At 37.9% G+C, this 17,267-nt stretch overlaps 1 protein-coding gene and 1 long non-coding RNA gene across 3 annotated transcripts in view; one reads left to right on the top strand and one right to left on the bottom strand.

Moving 5' to 3' along the window:
* The window catches only part of LOC136760423 (uncharacterized), a 32,630-nt gene that overhangs the window by 6,133 nt on the left and 9,230 nt on the right, over positions 1-17,267 (top strand). The gene's annotated exons all lie outside the window — the stretch shown is intronic.
* Positions 1,307-10,186, bottom strand: LOC136760421 (G-protein coupled receptor 20). The gene is made up of 2 exons (XM_066715816.1): positions 9,803-10,186; positions 1,307-3,121 (listed from the first exon to the last, which is right to left on the bottom strand). The coding sequence occupies exon 2, from the start codon at positions 3,095-3,097 to the stop codon at positions 2,021-2,023; it is 1,077 nt and encodes a 358-aa protein (XP_066571913.1). The 5' UTR covers positions 3,098-3,121; positions 9,803-10,186; the 3' UTR covers positions 1,307-2,020.

Genomic DNA, 17,267 nt, shown 5'->3' with positions numbered 1-17,267 from the left:
TGGCTCTGCTGGCAGCAGATAAGTTCATTATTTTGGAATGTGTACTTATATATCGACAGTAGGTCAGCCTGAGCATTTAAAAGTGTGTCCACTTGTTGTCAGGAATGTCATGGTGAGAGACTGAGCACAGCGTGGAAGCGCAAACCTCAGAAATGTCTTCTCATCCAAGCAAGGTGTGACACTACACCAAATCAATAAATCAGTTTCACACAAAAATCTCGAATCACCATAGGGGCGCTGTAGAAGTCTCCCCCAGCGTTTTATGAACACGAGGTCCTGGCTGCACCACTTGTTTATGAAACAGTTTATAACTCGACATAAACAATTTGTCAGTGGTAAAATAGTGATTACATGGCTGTCAGGTAGAATATTCAGAGGATGATGTCATTGTTCCCATTGCAGTGTGGAAACTGAGGTGGCAGGGAATTTAGGTTTTGTTTACAATTTCTTTAGCCCACAAGACGAATGCACATATGAGACTCACACATAATATTAATATTAAATATTAAAACATGAAATTATTTACTTGAATAATAAGAACAATTTAAATAAATGAAATACATCTGGAAAATACTGTTTTGAAGAGGTATAATATTCAGCCCTGCTTAGGAACGTGTACAAGCTTCAGATCAGGAAGCTAGTTGGATTACACAGACCTAGCAAGATTGTGGGAGGGATTTTTGTATATTCTGACACAGGAGCCTAAATAACATGGATTGGAGAGGCCTTTCTCTGATGTTACCTTTTCACCTTGACTCCAAACCCAGATAGGGACTCTTTCCATTACTGTACGAGGGGTGGTCAAACATGGACATCCTCGTCATCTCTGTATATTTATTAGTTCAAGTTATACGACACAAAAAAGGGTTGCCAGGCCTCCTTGCACTTAATGGAATATAATTTAAACAAAGTGTAAAATGTTTACCTTATGTTTCATTTTTAATTTTCAACAGTGTTTCTTCTCCGATTATTAATGACTCGAACCGAAGCAAGACATTATTTCATTTGCGAGCTGGAGTCATTCCTGTTTATGAAGCGGCTAGTGAGGACCACGGAGAATAGTGGAAGCGATACACAAATAGTTGTGCTACCGTTTCCTAAGAAAGGACATCCCAACAAACTGGAAATCTCACATAAGGGCAAATGACATATTAAGAATTAGTGGTTACATGCATGATAACATAGTTAAGTGAAATGAAAACATCACAGTTCTTTAGAAAGGTGAACATTGTGTATTAATATGACTATGTCTACAGCTAACAAAGCAATAGGAACCTAGCTGTTATAGAATCACTTCCCAATGCAGTTTTATTTGAATGGTGTTGACTGTTTATTACAAGTGAATAATACAACACGTTTCTCACTATTTCCACATAACACATACTACTTAATTTCCTTAGACAGAGAAAGCATTACAAAAGTACAAAAGCTGTCAAAGAATTACATTGGCTGAAGAAGTCACAAAATAAAAACATTTTCACAATATTAATAAACAAATGAAACAGTCCCATACTTCTAAGGAAGTATACATATATTGTATGTCTTTACACATTTAACATTTTGAAGATGAACTTAAATATCACTTTTAGATCGTATTTACAGCTACGTAGCATGAGTTTAAAGTCAGACAGTGCACCATAAGCATTAATACAACATGTTTTTTTTATTATTAATATTATATTTATATTTGTTTAAATTACTATTTCAATTGTCCAATTACTTCCCCCTTTTGTTACCTCAATCTGGAATTGATATATTCATGGACAAGGAAAACAAAAACACCTGTAGTACACTCACTCAGAATGCATCCCCATAAAAAGTTTTTTACTTGAAATATATACAGCCAGAATCAAATGCATCCTCAGCACACACAGCACAGACACACATATAAGCAAACACACACACACACACACACACACACACACACACACACACACACAGGGGCCTGTTAACGAAATGGCAGGTAGGTTAATCCAGTGAAATTTGGTGGCTTTTTCCATTGCCTAATATGGAGGCTGTGTCACACCTGGGAGCTTCCCTCCAGGGTGCTGGGCAGGCTAATCAGCACCATGCTACGGGCGATGGCCGTCACTGTCCCAGAGCCCTTGGAGCTTTTCTGCATACTAATAACGTCGCCACTGGTATGCTCCACCTCGCGCTTGCGGAAGATGCCCCGCATGGTGGACTGGAAGTTGTTGGTGACAAAGCAGTAGACGATGGGGTCCATGCAGCTGTTGAGGCTGCTGAGGGTGACGGTGATGTGGTAGACAATCAGGCTGATGTGGTGGGGCATATCCGGGTAGGCGTACACCAGCACCTGTCGCACATGGAAGGGGGTGAAGCAGATGGTGAAGATGACCAGCACGGTGACCAGCAGCTGGACAGCCCTCATCCGGCGCTCCCTGCTCTGCTGCATCAGGTTGGGGTTGGCCAGGGCGCACATGATCCGGATGGTGAAGACCACGATGATGATCAGGGGCAGGAAGAACTCGAAGACGGTCAGGGCGAAGAGCTTAGAGAGGCAGCAGGCGGCGTACTTGATAGCCGTGGTCAGGATGGAGTAGGTGACCACGATGGCAAACAACCAGATGAAGATGCAGATGCCCTTGGCGAAGTTGGGGTTCCTCCACCGGCGCGAGGCCTCCAGTTGGACGATGGCCAGGTAGCGGTCCACACAGATGCAGGTGAGGAAGAGGATGCTGCAGTACATGTTGACAAAGTAGCTGAAGATGTGCACAAAGGAGCAGGTGAGGCACTCCCCACCACTGTAGTACATGACGATGCGGGTGGGCAGAGAGAGCCCCACCAGGAGGTCTGTCACAACAAGGTTGATGGTGTAGATGACGGAGGTGGTCTTGGGCTTCGTCCGGAAGCAGAAGACGTACAGCGCCAGGCTGTTGAGGACAATGCCCACCACAAAGATCACGGCATTGATGACCACCAGGGATATCCACAGGCTGTAGAAGTCTTTGTAAAGACCCTCGTCAAGGTGTGCCAGCTTGTGCAGGTAGGGCTCTTTGTGAAGATGGCTGAAATTGTTCGCAGGCACGGGGGTCACATTGACATACAGTGGCCCTCCAGTATACAAGGACTCCATTTGCCTTTGTGAGAATACTCCAGTCTGAAAGTGACAAGCAATGAATTAGATTTAAGAGGCTGAATAGTAGACTAGTGGAGAATAAAAACAACAACATACTGGTAGTATTCCCACCCTGCTTCTTACTCCTGGGGCAAAGCCACAAAAATCTTATCTTAAATACCAAAGCTGCACTTATGTTCTCTCTCACCACAAACTCTCTTTTTGTCATGCCAATGTCACTTAATGTGGGTAGGGAGTTGGATTACATTGGTACTGGGTCAGTTTATTTGTCAATCTTTGAACGTTTTACATGTTACATGTGCCCGTTCCCCAAAATATACTGGTCTTACAAAATAAAGGGAACTTCCCCTTAACTTTCCTGACTTGCAGTTTCCTGTGTGCTATTTGTCACGAGATTGACAACTCATGCCTTCCACAAAAGAAACCATGTGTCAAGGGATTTTTAGACCATCTTGCTCCTCCCAATGCCTTTACCATTATCAATCAACATGACTAGAACAGGTTGATGATGCTGTAAATGTCAGAAACAATTCTCTTTGATTTCCAGCTTGAGTTTGGAGGAGTTCTAACTACAGAGTGTGCTAAATGGAAATGTACTGTTTTTGGAAGCAATTCACATATTCCAGATGTGACTGGATTAAATGAAGGCTCTTGTGATGATTAGCAAAATGTCAACAGCTATTTTAAAACATGGATAATTAAAAGACAAATCAAAACAATAACACATGAAAATAAAAAATGACATGACATGATACACAATAGTGCTTTTATTCAATGATTATGCTGCCTGCAAGATATAAAGCATTGGTGTCAATGCAGTTAAAATGTGTAAATGTTGGGGGGTATCACAATATATACATAAATAAATCTCTTTTTAATATGGATCCAGGTGGCAAACTAAGCTACCAGCTTTTTTAATTTGGTGACATGGTTAATCAGTTAATCACACAATTCCAAACAATAGCCACCATCCTCCCCTCGAATCTGCTCTCAATCTACTTTTAGTTGGTATATTTTGATGTCCCTTTGTTGTGCAGGATGAACTCAGATGCAATTAACTGCTGTCGTGTTAATTCTTAAAAAGAGTACTAAGAAAAAATAGGGCCCTTCCATTTTTCATTACATCCATTGCCTTTATACCTAAAGTTGGTTTAGTTGCCTTTTTTGGAGGGGATGTGGGGGTGGCAACTGTTATTTTACTAATAAAAAGCTGTTTAAAATGGCATTCCTTTTAATAAGCATGATGTAATTAAATATTTTTTTGGCTAGAGCATGTGGCATTTAGCATATCGGATAGTTAGCTCTTTTACTGCATATTATTGCATTGTATTCTCTGATGTAAATTTAGAAACTGTGCACTTGTGTGTGTTTCTCTGTGTTTTTTCGTAATTACTCAGCACCTTCAATGCACATTTTCAGTAAACACGTTTGGGAGCAATAAGAGAAGTGCCTTGCTGGGTGGGTGGCCTCTGCTCTTGGGAAATTTGAGAAAGTGACTGTCAGGGTATGCGTTCTGCTCCTTATAGTTACACAACATGGCTTATTGTACAATATCTGTATTGTACAATGTCTGAAAACTGCACTGACAAATGTTCTGCAAAAAACTATTAACAGCTTCCGTGTCAGCCTTCTAACTACCTCTTTCAGGGTTTCAGCGTTCCAAAACATATCCTTCCCCAAAATGAATCTAAAAATGATTCTCAGCACCTACAAGTCAAACATTAATGTGTCATGGGTCATGTCCTATAATACCCTAGTTACCAGTCAAAATATATGATGAGTCTCAAATCAAAAAGATTAGGGTTATTCAAAGGAATAGATCGATGAAGAAAATCGGAGAATACACAGAACACATTGCTTGTTGCTCTGGAACGTTTACGCCATGTTTTAAAATGAATTTAAGAATGTACTGAATTAAATACACTTTCACATGGTAAGTTCTTTATATTGACCTTATTTTGTCTGATGGACTAAGTGGTGACTTTTTTTTCCAATACAGCAAGTGAACTTGAGCTGGTTCAGATATCTGCTGAATTAAGTGGGTAAAATTAGCTTTGCTGATAAACATATGTGTATACGTCCGTTTTCCTATTTTCGGTTGATATTGCTCTTTATACACAAACACTCTCCTAAGATCCGTCACATCTGTGTTTCATAGCCAGATCAGCTGTGAAATCAGATACCAGCAGAACCCAAGCAAATATCTCAGGATATCCTAAGAAAATAAAGAAGGATGTGAACATGAACACAAAGTCCTGGCTGTGTATGTATCAGGGGGACAGTGTGCATGGAGACCCAGAGGCCTGGACCGGGTCCATAATGCGGAGCTCAGCACCACAGCATGATTTTACCAGGGCTCATGAGAACAAGGAAAGACAGGCCAAAGCAAAACACACCTTTAGCACAAGCTTGACCAGAGCTGATAAACTCTGTCATTGCAGACTCTGTGCTGAGGCCTTTTTTTCTTTCTGAACTCAGGACGTATTTATTTAGGTTGGCCCGAGCTGGATGAGATAGCCACTGCTTCTCAAAGTTTATTTACCCAAAAATAGCAATTGTGTCCGAAATCCTCAAGCATGTGGAATGAATAAACCATTTTGTAAAAACACTTTTAAACTCCAGTTCCCTGTATTGTTATTATTATTAGTAAAAACAGTACTGGTGATATTCTTCATGTTTCTCTTGTTATATTGAAATGCCTTTAGCTGATGCTAGAAGTCTCATAACACTATGCAAATTAATATTTGTTTTCCTTTTTTCCATTTACGCCTCAAGAAAATGTCTGTAGCATTGTGACACAGTATTATTTCCAATGATGGTGCAAAATGCATTCATAATCTAAACTGTTTCATAAGCACTGCACAACATAATTCAGTGGTGGTAAAATGTTTTGGAGCTGAAACATCTTTCTCACTGTCACTTACTGTGTCACCACAGAGGAATTTTGTGTTCAAGTGTCTCATCCAAGTTAACAAATGTATTTATGGAAGGTTCTGCCGGAAGGCCAGAGAAGAATTTAGTTATTAACATAAAAGAAAGCAAAATACTGTGCTGGGATTCATTGCCTTACATATGTACAAAGTTCAGCCACGAGGGACAGAAGAAAATTAGCTCTTTGAGCATCTTTGGTTGGTTCCACTATGGATTGTGTTTCTGGTTATTACAGACTGGACTATCTAAGAGTTTTTCATCTGGGCAAAATCACAAGGCATAATGTTGTCTTAATGTGAATGATATAAAAAAATAATTCAGAAAACATTTGATACAGAATGCTGAAAGTAAATACTAAACTTTTATAAATACTTATTTAAAGACATCTCACATGCCAGGTTTTCACTTCCAAAACGAAGGCGAAACTTATTGAATCAAAACAGACAAACCCGCAAACGAACAAACAAACAAAAACATGCCTGGATTAGATCATAAGTGTGCTCCTGCAATGAACAAATTCAAGAGCAATTCAGGTTTCAGAATTAATGAGCCTAAGAATAAGCTTTGTTCCAATCCTCAAATGGTCAAATTGGACAGTGACTAGCATACCTGCCTTTCCTCACGCCATTCACTGCAATCCAAATACAAAAAAATATGTGTATATATATATATATATATATATATATGATACAATCCACAACACAGTGTTACTGGATATTCTCTGGGGTTGAGCTTTCCCATCAAAGTCATCGATTTGTCAGCCACCCTTGAGGAAACACATCCAGAAGCCTGCAATGAAGGCAAGGAAAGTGCCTGGACACTGTCCAGCTGGACAGCAGACGGGTGGCTTTACCATTGATGATTTATAAGAAGCAACTGCCTACTTACACTATTTACATATGCCAGGAAGGAACCAGACAGCCTGACAGAGAGGGAACTCTTGGAACACATAGTAACGATGGAGTCCTGAACAATTTTCCTTTATCTTACTGCGAACCTCTTTGTTTAATTCTCAGCCCAGATTTATTGACTTGTTAGCAATAATGGGACGAATCGCAAAATGTTCAAGGATGCAGGTCTTTTGATTTATCCATGTCCTCAGCTTGTAATTGACCAAATTAGGGAACGAGCGTGAGAGAGACGCCATGAGCCAGAGCAAAGATTAACAGAGGAACGGAGGATATCAAACCCCACTCACCGCAGAACGTTTTTTCTGTTGCACCACGGAAAGGCTGACAGGCCCCTTGCCGAGATGTCATAGTGCCTAAGCCATTAATCAATTGCTTTCATTTCACTTGCCTAGCTAAACGTCCATAATTCAGAAAGATATGTAAATTATTTAGATTTAATTCTAATTTATAGTATGTTAGATTTGAGCCAAAATGTCTTTGCCTACTTCAGAAATTACTAGAAACATGTTTTAGAAATCACATTAGAAATCCACGAGGGGACTTATACAGTTAAAACTAGATTGTATAGCTCATCAGTTTTTTAATGGTTTTCAGAAGCTGCTTATTTTCAAAACCTTCAAAAAGATAGCAATTAAATCATCTCAAAACACTAATTAACCTGTAAAAAAAAAAAACTGTTTCCTAGTTTCTCTTCCAGACTCCAAGACTCTCTTCGCTGACCTTGGGTAGGCTTTCTTGTACTGTGAAAGGACAATATAAAGTACTGTAGAAGTAATGTTTCTTCAGATTTAAACAATCCAGAGTTTCCTCTTACATTAATTATTGTATTTTGTTTTCCCAATGTAAATGAATGCTACACTTGGTTAGAGTTTGATTGATATCCTGAAACAACAGGGAACTCAAAAGTTCAAAACTCCAGCAGAAGGTCTACTGTGGTTCCCAGTGATGTTGAATATTTGTGAAGGCAATTCAGATGTCAAGACATTTGTCTCAATTAAAATGACAAGTATAACCCATCTAAAAATGGGGTAGGCATTACTGTGTGAGAGAGTTCATGCTCTCCTTAAGTTTCTTCTCTCTCCCTTTGCAGTACTTGACACAGCTTTAAAATTAACGGACGATAATCTGAATTCATGATAAACATTTACCCTTAAGGATGTGTTTGCAGCTGCTCTAAAATAACAATAACCTGGGATAAATCTTTGTTCAAAAGAGGAGGAAGCTGCAGTGTAAAGCAAACTTTTCATCAGTGGTTTACACATAAATTGAAGGTGGCCACATTTCCAAGCAACAATTTACACTATTACACTCTCTGAGGAATTTATCTACTGATGGGATGATGTTTCATAAAGAATAAATACACGACAAATGAAAGTAGAAGATAATCTCTGACCGTTTTGTGCACATTCTCCTCCAATATAGTACATTTCCAGGTAAAGTATGGAGGAAAACATAATTCACAAGTAATTTACAAGAGCAATGCACTCAAATAAAGGTGGATTGTCTCAAATCCTGCACTAAACATAGAAGATTTATCCTTTGTTAGTGACAGACACAATTACTCAGGCTATGGTATAGTGTTGGAATGAAGTCTTGGAATCACATATTTAAAAAAATTACAATATATTTTATAATAATTTAATTAAATGCATGAAAATGTGTTTTGTATATAATCACCTTCAATTTACCTGACAACATAGTGGTAGTACGTGGTGACTTAAATTGATCAGTTAGCTGTGTCTGATTTTCACAATTAAATGAGTGATACAGTTTGTCTTTGTAATTTTTTCCCCCATTTATTTTTGATTGCTATTAAATTACGATTTTAACACAGTCGCCCGGCCGTTACCACGGTTTCCTAAGCAGAAGAGTTTAGAAGAGAACAAACAGTGAAAAGAGCATCACCAACTCAGCACTGAGGAGGCAGAATTCCTTAAGGATTGCATAAATAGGTTACATAACTAGATATTTTAAGATAAAGTTAGCTGCAGTTTTCAAGAAAGATTAATTTTAGATCAACCTTGGTAAAAAAAAAAAGTATGCTATTTTTCGTAATAACGACAACCCTTATAGACCTTGTAGGCTTAAAAACTGTATCTCCAGTAAATATTAATGAATGTTCAATGTAATTGTGGACATTTCATTTTTCCAATTAGCTGCGTCAATGCCACTCTCAAAAGCATGTGGAATTTAAAGTGTAGAAATTTTTATATTACATTATAAGTATTATATTACATTTGAATGTGTGAGAGAATACATTTTCCTTTAACTTGTTACATGGGTTGTGCATGACGGTGAGTACTGTTTAAAGTCTATAGGAGTTGATGCTGTTCAGCTTTTCTCATAAATGACAGGATCTGTAACTTTATATCTATAATGAATCCACAAAGAATGCGTATACTTGTAGATGAGCAAGAATTTCAAGAGATGTAAAACAAAGTGATCTTTTAACTGCAATAAAATAGGAATTGATATATTTTGACAATAGACATTCTACTGTAAAAGTGTAAAATCCCCATTTGGCATAAAATCTAATAATATCTGTACATAATTAAGTATAATAAACAGTCTATCTCCTAATACAAACCAATACATCAATACATGTTAGCATTCTTTTGAGCACTTCCAGAGTAATCTTTTGACTGTAAACCTTTTACACAGTTTAACAAAAAATTATCCATTATTATTATTATTATTATTATTATTATTATTATTATTATTATTATTATTATTCAGGGCGACTTACAAAATATAAGCACAATACAAAGTGTAAAAATACAGTGCAGTAGGCATAGTAAGTCCACACAGGTACAATGCTTTCCGAATACTAATTTGCAGCCACGGATCATGGTTTACCTACCTTTAAGCAGGGGAACTGTGTGAGCTGTAGACCAGGCTGTACTCTGGATGGAGGTCTGAAGCCAGTGAGGAACAATTTCAGTGGAGTCAGTCCAGGGCCTTGACTCTGTGCCTTACACTAGTGACTCATTGACCTTGTTATTTTCTGCTACTGATTTTTTTTCTCCCCTCTCGGTGGCAAGTTTCAGCTTTAAAATAAAAAACCCAATGGGAATGCATGCCTTGTACTTTCAAGTGCAGTTCTTGTTTTTCCTAGAGGAGAAGGTTCCCCCAGCCCCACTGAGTGATGCCAGCTGCTGCAGTGAAAGTGCGTCTCTCTACTTCTCAGTTTCCCAGATGACTATAATCACTGACAGAGCTGCCTGAGCTTTCTCCCCCAGCTCTGGACACTTGAAGAGGAACTAAATCTTCCTAAGTTTACTTTTAGAGTGACGTCAGGACAAGAAGTTTAGAAGCTTACTCTTCCCTACTACAGTCATAGCCTTATTGAAAGGGCAGGGTGCATTTTTGAAGGGAAAAAAGGCAAATCTACAGCACATTGTGCACATTTTTTTTCTGAAGTGTTTTAATTTGCATTAATTGATTCATTTGCTCTATATTTTTGGTGTGTATCTACTACATGCAACCAACTGCTAAATACTGGGAACGAACAAATAAGCTGATGTGCACCAATTATTTTTAATGTGTTTTGTTAATTTTTTATTAACAATACAAATATAAGATAGTGGTAAAATACGTACAAATACAAATTTGTAATAAAAGAGTATAATACAATATGCAAAAACTGTTTAGTTTACCCAGCTGAAGTTGGGCAACTCTCTTCTACCCTCCTCAAATCCTCTACAACTCTGGAAACTGTAACTGTTACACAATTACTTCCATTTTACTTTTACGTGACCGTCACTGTTAACTGCATTGATTGTGTTGCTGGACTTGGGCTTTCTTATCTGTGGAATGTGCCAGTAAAGTCAGGCCTCAAACAGTGAAACAAAACCCAACAAACAAACCACAACCTATTTCCACAGGAAACGGGACATATAGGTGCACAGCAGTTGTGTAGTTTATCAGGTTGCTTTCACTCCTGGTGTCTGTTTAATTTTATTTCAGTTGATGACTTTAATCTCCAAAAGACTCTATCTAGACTTTACTTACAATTGTATAAAAACGCCTACAGAAATCTTGTCAGTTTCTGATGTGCCTTAAAAACTATACGTTTCACTGACTGTCCAAATATTTCTCTGGCTGATACTACACTGAAATACATTTTGAAAGATGGGTTATTTAATGCATCCGCTTTTACAGGAATAGGCCCTTTTAAAGAAACCTTGACATAGTCTCCACATTGACCGAAATGCAACAGTTCATATCTGAGGATTCATACCTCTCTAATGAGCAATATTAATCTTTCACGTTGATCCTCACCTTATTATCCATTTCTGTTATGCAGTTTGGGCATCAGTCTTTTACGAGTGAATTCAAATGTTACCGCAAATCTGGTTTTGAAAAGAGAAAGTTTTGAGGTGAGAGGTTATTTGTATTGTAGAAAACCAGTTGGTAAAAGCAAATTAAAGCCCAGGACAATTACTTGGAAAACTCCCAGAAACTCAAACTGTATAATGAGGATTTGTTCGGCTTGACAAACCTGTAGAGAAATGTATGAGAAGGAATCATTTACTACGGCGAAGACTGAGAGAATTACACTGTGGCTCAGTGGAGATGCAGAGGAGATTTGGATAGCTGGAGGCATAGATGGAGAAATACAATGAACAGTTTCCTTGGCGCAAAGGGTCATTTTCTTTTTTTCTGTAAATATATTTTTTAAAGCATTGTAAAAAATATATATTATACATATAAATTAATTTAATGAAGTTGCAGTGTTGACACCCATCATTTGATTACCACACAGGGTAATGAAATGTAATACTCTAATTCAAATTATGTTTAAACTATTTCCAACAGCTCCACAAAATTCCCTCTGGCAGACTTACTACTACATATAAAACTGTCACTACACCTTTTATGGCCAGTGGTCTGTGAATGAGCAGTATCCATTTATCACAACTTCATTTGTAATAATCTTTATTGAAACTCATAATGTGGAATCTGTATCTCTAAAAGAGACATTTGAGGGAAACCTTGCATTAATGGAATCGCTTAGAATTTTATTTTATGATTTCCTCTTATTTTAAATTAAATTCAGTTTAAGCACTTTCAGCATCAAATTGTTTCTGTGATTAAATGTGAGATACACATATACATACATCTATCACAGATGGGTGACAAATTAAAGGAAAAAACAATATAAAGTGTGTCAGTAAGGTGTTGGACACCACGAGCCACCAGAACAGCTTCAATGCTCTTGGCACAGATTCTACGAGTCTCTGGACTCTACTGGAGGGATGAACACCATTCTTCCAAAAGATATTCCCTCAGTTGGTGTTTTGATGATGGTGGTGGTGGAGAGCGCTGTCTAACACATCGGTTCAAAATCTCCCATAGGTGTTCAATTGGGCTGAGATCTGGTGACTGCGAAGGCCATAGCATATGATTCACATCATTTTCATACTCATCAAACCATTCAGTGACCCTCGTGCCCTGTGGATGGGGGCATTGTCATCCTGGAAGAGACTACTCCCATCAGGATAGAAATGTGTCACCACAGGATAAAGGTGATCACTCAGAATATTTGTAATGATTTGAAGTGCACCCAAACCATGCCAGGAAAATGCCCCAGAGCCTCCGGACCCCCTCACTGTAGGGGTCAAGCAGTCAGACCTGTGCCGTTCTTTTGGTGTTGCCACACATGCACTCGCCCACTTGTCGAGAATATGGTGAAGGATGACTCATCTGACAATATCACTTTTTTCCACGTTTGTAGACCAGTGCCTATGGTTTTTGCACTACTGAACTGTCAAATGTGCATTTGTCTTTGTAATGAGGGGTTTATGCACTGCAACCCTGCTATAATATCCCTCTCTGTGTAGTTCTCGATGGACTGTTCTTGTTTACAGTCTGATCACGTCCTGCAATTACATTCTCAGTCACTTGGGAAAGAATTGCTCTTCTGTTTTTCCTTACAAATCGCAGTAATGCACAAGCATCATGGTCATCGAATGTGCGCTTTCCACCACAATTTCCAACCCTATTTACTGATGTATTTCCCATAGAACTAAATGCAGATGTAATGTTCCTATTGAAACACTAGCCAGTTGAGCAGTCTTCATGCCCCAATAATGACCCCTGTTTCAAAGTCACTTAGATCCTTTCCTCTTGCCATCTTGATCCGAAATCGAGGTCATCGGGGCCTGCTCAGCATTTGTATACATCCCACAGAGTTTGATAGGATGTTAATTGCTTAACTGTATCATGCAGTACACCTGTTTGGAGGCATCTGCATATCGTTATGCTATCGTCTTGTTGCCAGATACCACGGCACACCTTCAGAGGTCTAGTGGAGTCCATGCCTCGACGGGTCAGGGCTGTTTTGGCGGCAAAAGGGGGACCTACACAATATTAGGCAGGTGGTCATAATGTTATGGCTGATCGGTGTATATAAAATAATTAAAATATAAAATAAAATAAAAATCTATTTTGCACAGTTTCAGATAAAACAAGAACTGAATCAATTGCAAAGCAGGTGACATCTTGGTCTGTCACACAATCCACACATAACAAACATATAATGTTTATATATGGCAGAAATATGTCATCCTTATTGCCAACATTTTCCCCTTTTTGTAAATTTAAAATATATGGGATGCATTTCAAATATATTTTAGACTGTACTCCATATATTGTTGAAAATACACGGTGAGGTTAATTTCTACAACATATTTTCAACATATAAAATAAATATAAACAAGAGCTGGCATTTGGGCACCCCCATCAGATCCCAATTCATTCAATGACAGACACGGCATCCTCACTACAGATATCAGTAGAATCAACTTATTCTAATTCTTTAGTTTGTTCTGTTAGTGTGATTTGAATGTCTTTTGCTAATCCAAATATTTTATGTGAGAGTTCTTATATATGTGTGAATATATTTTCTATCATGCATAAACATGCACCACATAAATAATCACATAGGCTCCCATCAGCATTCCCATTCTACAGCATTTTAAAGAAACCCGTGCTTTCAGAAGGACACAGTCAGCCATCTATACTCCCCTTTGAGCCTGCTGACTGGAATAGGAACAAAGAGGCTGACACGGGCCAACTTTTGATTTACTGACGTCAAGTCATTGTTTTGATTTCTCCACAGATAATGCATTTACATTGTACAGTCTAATGCTGAGGTTTGGGAATAAATACAATCCATTTAGGGATTGAGTCTGGGGTGGTCTGAAGGCCTGCTTTTTAAAATTTCTTTTCTTTTCTCTTATTCTTGCAGAATGTCAGAGATTTGGATACTTATTTCAGTTTTCTTTGTATTTAAAATAATCAACATTTTCTTCAGCATCTACTTCCTCATCTTCTTCAATATCATCATCAGCTGTTTTCTTCATTCAAAATGGCAATGAAGTTAAAATGTTTTCCAGAACAATTTATTTATACAATACCAAAAAAGCTTGCTCTTTAAAGTAAATGGTGAAGAATATATATATATATATATATATATATATATATATATATATATATACAAACATACACACAAAACATACACAATGTTTGAAGAGGATAGGGCATGACAACCTCATTCTAAATAACTTCAAATTTTTTCTTGTTTTTTTAACGAGTCAGCTATATTATGAACATACTAAACCTCTTCTCTGTGAGTGGTGACATGGTCTATAGCAATCTCGTATGTGAGTGTACCGTTCAGGAGAATAGCCAGCTAGTAACACGGCCAACAGTCTCCAAACATGACTAAACAGGATGTCACCGTGACAAAGAACAGGGGATGAATGTTTCTTTTCAGACACCGAAAAATAGCAGTGAACAGTCATTCGAGAACATACCCTGCATAGACAAAAATGGAAATAATCAGTGATTCTTAAAAATATTAATGGCATGGAGGAATCCCTTTAGAATACTTTTGTACCACAGGAAGAAAAATTATACTGAAGTGTGTTCAGTGGTGACACTTGTTTGTATGTTATTTAACATCCTTTAAAGCTGTAATCAACGGTCTTCAATATGTTGTTAACACAAAGCAAGTGGCATCAATCTGAACATGTGTCCCAAATAAGACTGTAGAGCTATGATTATTTTCTTTCAATCAGTCTAGACTGATTCAACCCCCCAATTAAAGAAAATGCTGTAAGGAGATCCCTAAATTAAACCTCACACAAAATATCTGAAAAAATAAAACAAAATAATGGTTTCATTTTTAATATATTTTATGTGTAATAAAGGTTAACAACTTGTTCTACATCTGCATGTCACTTTCGGGCTTTGTGTTAAGGCTGGAAATGCAGGGATCAACCTTTTTCTTGTCATTCAAGCCTGCTGAAAACATTTACCCTCTCCTCAGTGATGCCTACAAAAGGCTAAATAGATTTAGCTCTCTTTCACTTTCATCAGACCTCACTCATGCTTTTCAGCCTGGGAAAAAAGTCTAGCTCTATCTATCTATATTTATGTTATTTTTCCGATAATGAACATCTATGACAATAATTCATCTTGTGGCTAAATTAGGACATTTTGCACTGCTTAGGCCTATATTTGAAATACTGGCATGTTGACAGCAGGGAATTGTTGTCTGTCCCAGACAAGTAGCCTGTATGCAAAAGAATGTTTACTGCACTTCTTTTCATTACTGCTTCATGGAATCTAAGAAAAACATTAGATGTTCTTGATGTTATTGTGAGCTGGCAACATGTTTTGTTTCTCCCATCTCCTGCTTACAATTAACATTTTACATGGCTTATAATAAGCCCTGCTTTTCTTAAAAAAATTAGCTAGCACTTAGTTTATTTTACCCCATGAACAATGTGCAAACAAATCTTAGTCTTAATGACATTTTAAACAAAACAACAGGCTTTATTTCCCAGAACAAATCTTTGAGAAATAAAGCTGCTATCACAGGAGAATTAGAAAGGCACTGACTCAAACACAGTTAGAAAAGCAGAGAAGTGAAAGCAAGTTTAGTAAGCAATAGGAGTAGTCCGCTCACACAGTGCAAAGTGTTAATAAACACACAGCTCTGATTCTGACTTGCGTGAGAGTTATTATTGAGTTTAACCTTTCTGTTCTGCTTTAGAGAAAGTTACTTTGGTGCTGATCTTTACAACTTTATAAATACATGCCCAGCAATTGTTACTTACAGAAGTGGAAATCTCCGAACACCTCGTTGTAAACCCAACAATAATAAACATATCATTTATCAACACTAATGAACACAGAATGAAAAGAGCAACAAAGTTCACTCAGTTATTTACCATTCCCACTGTTTACAGAGAGAGAGATAGAGGTTAATCTCTTGTACAGTGCTGGGCGAAAATAATGACCCTCTCCTATATTTGTAAACAGTCGCAAAGCTTATGCTCCGCAGACTGCAAATTAAGATAAATGCTGTCTACAAAAAAATGTTGTTATTGTAGCAGTTTAGCATTATTAAATAAATTAGGCATATTGGTTAATTCATCGTTTTTAAGAGCCAAACCTTGTTGAGAATCCACATAAATTATACAATAGGGCTCTGCAAGGAAAAGCAAGGCAACTGCACTTTCTCAATTTACAGTAGATGGAAACACACAGAAGGTGTCAAAATTATACAGTTCATGAACACAACATTTGATTGTGCTGCTTGTATCTGATGTAGAGTAGAGGAGAGACAGTTTGCAGCAGATGCTGAGCAACAACCCACCTCTCAATGTGACCAATTTCGAAACCAGATTCTTGAGGCTTGTACAAATCTTCACCATATTAAACTGTTAGATAGGGGGAGAAAGGTAACAACTCTGACTGGATTTCTGACAACACCAGCACACCCAGCATAGCAATACAGGTAATGAAGTGCAGGGGTAACTCTCTGAGGAACACAAAGAATGGAAACTCCCTGTACAGACAACCACGTGCAGCACGGCTGCTCTGCTTGGCTAATTTCACCTTGACAGGAGATGGCCGTTTGCAACATCAGGTTGAACTTGAGACACCAGCATAAGACTGGAAAATTACTCCATCTTCTTCACGCATCAGTCTAGTAGGACATTCGTGGTCCCTGCTTTGTATCACTGCGTTATTGTTAAAACTTCAGTGTTGACACTTTTATCATTTAGAAGTCAGGCCAGCTCTTCTTTTCCTTCTAACTAGGATGATGAACACCATCTTACACACAGACTAATGCATCTGTGTCATCGCTCACTGGAGCAATATGAACGGGTCTTGGAGACATTGGTTCCTTTTCGTTTCAATGCTGGGTAAAAGCTTTTAAAAAAAAATTAAAGGGGAAAAAATAGATTCATGTACACAGCTACAGGATGTTTGAATGACCTCTTCAGTTTTTCTTGCAGTTTGAAATC

Source organism: Amia ocellicauda, chromosome 10 (assembly GCF_036373705.1).
Source record: "Amia ocellicauda isolate fAmiCal2 chromosome 10, fAmiCal2.hap1, whole genome shotgun sequence".
Classification (NCBI taxonomy): Eukaryota; Metazoa; Chordata; class Actinopteri; order Amiiformes; family Amiidae; genus Amia; species Amia ocellicauda.
Note: the sequence above shows the minus strand (reverse complement) of the source record. Positions and strands in the feature narration are given on the sequence as shown.

Excerpts from the sequence above, each read along its gene's own strand:
- LOC136760421 (XM_066715816.1), bottom strand. The coding sequence starts at position 3,097 with ATGGAGTCCTTGTATACTGGAGGGCCACTGTATGTCAATGTGACCCCC.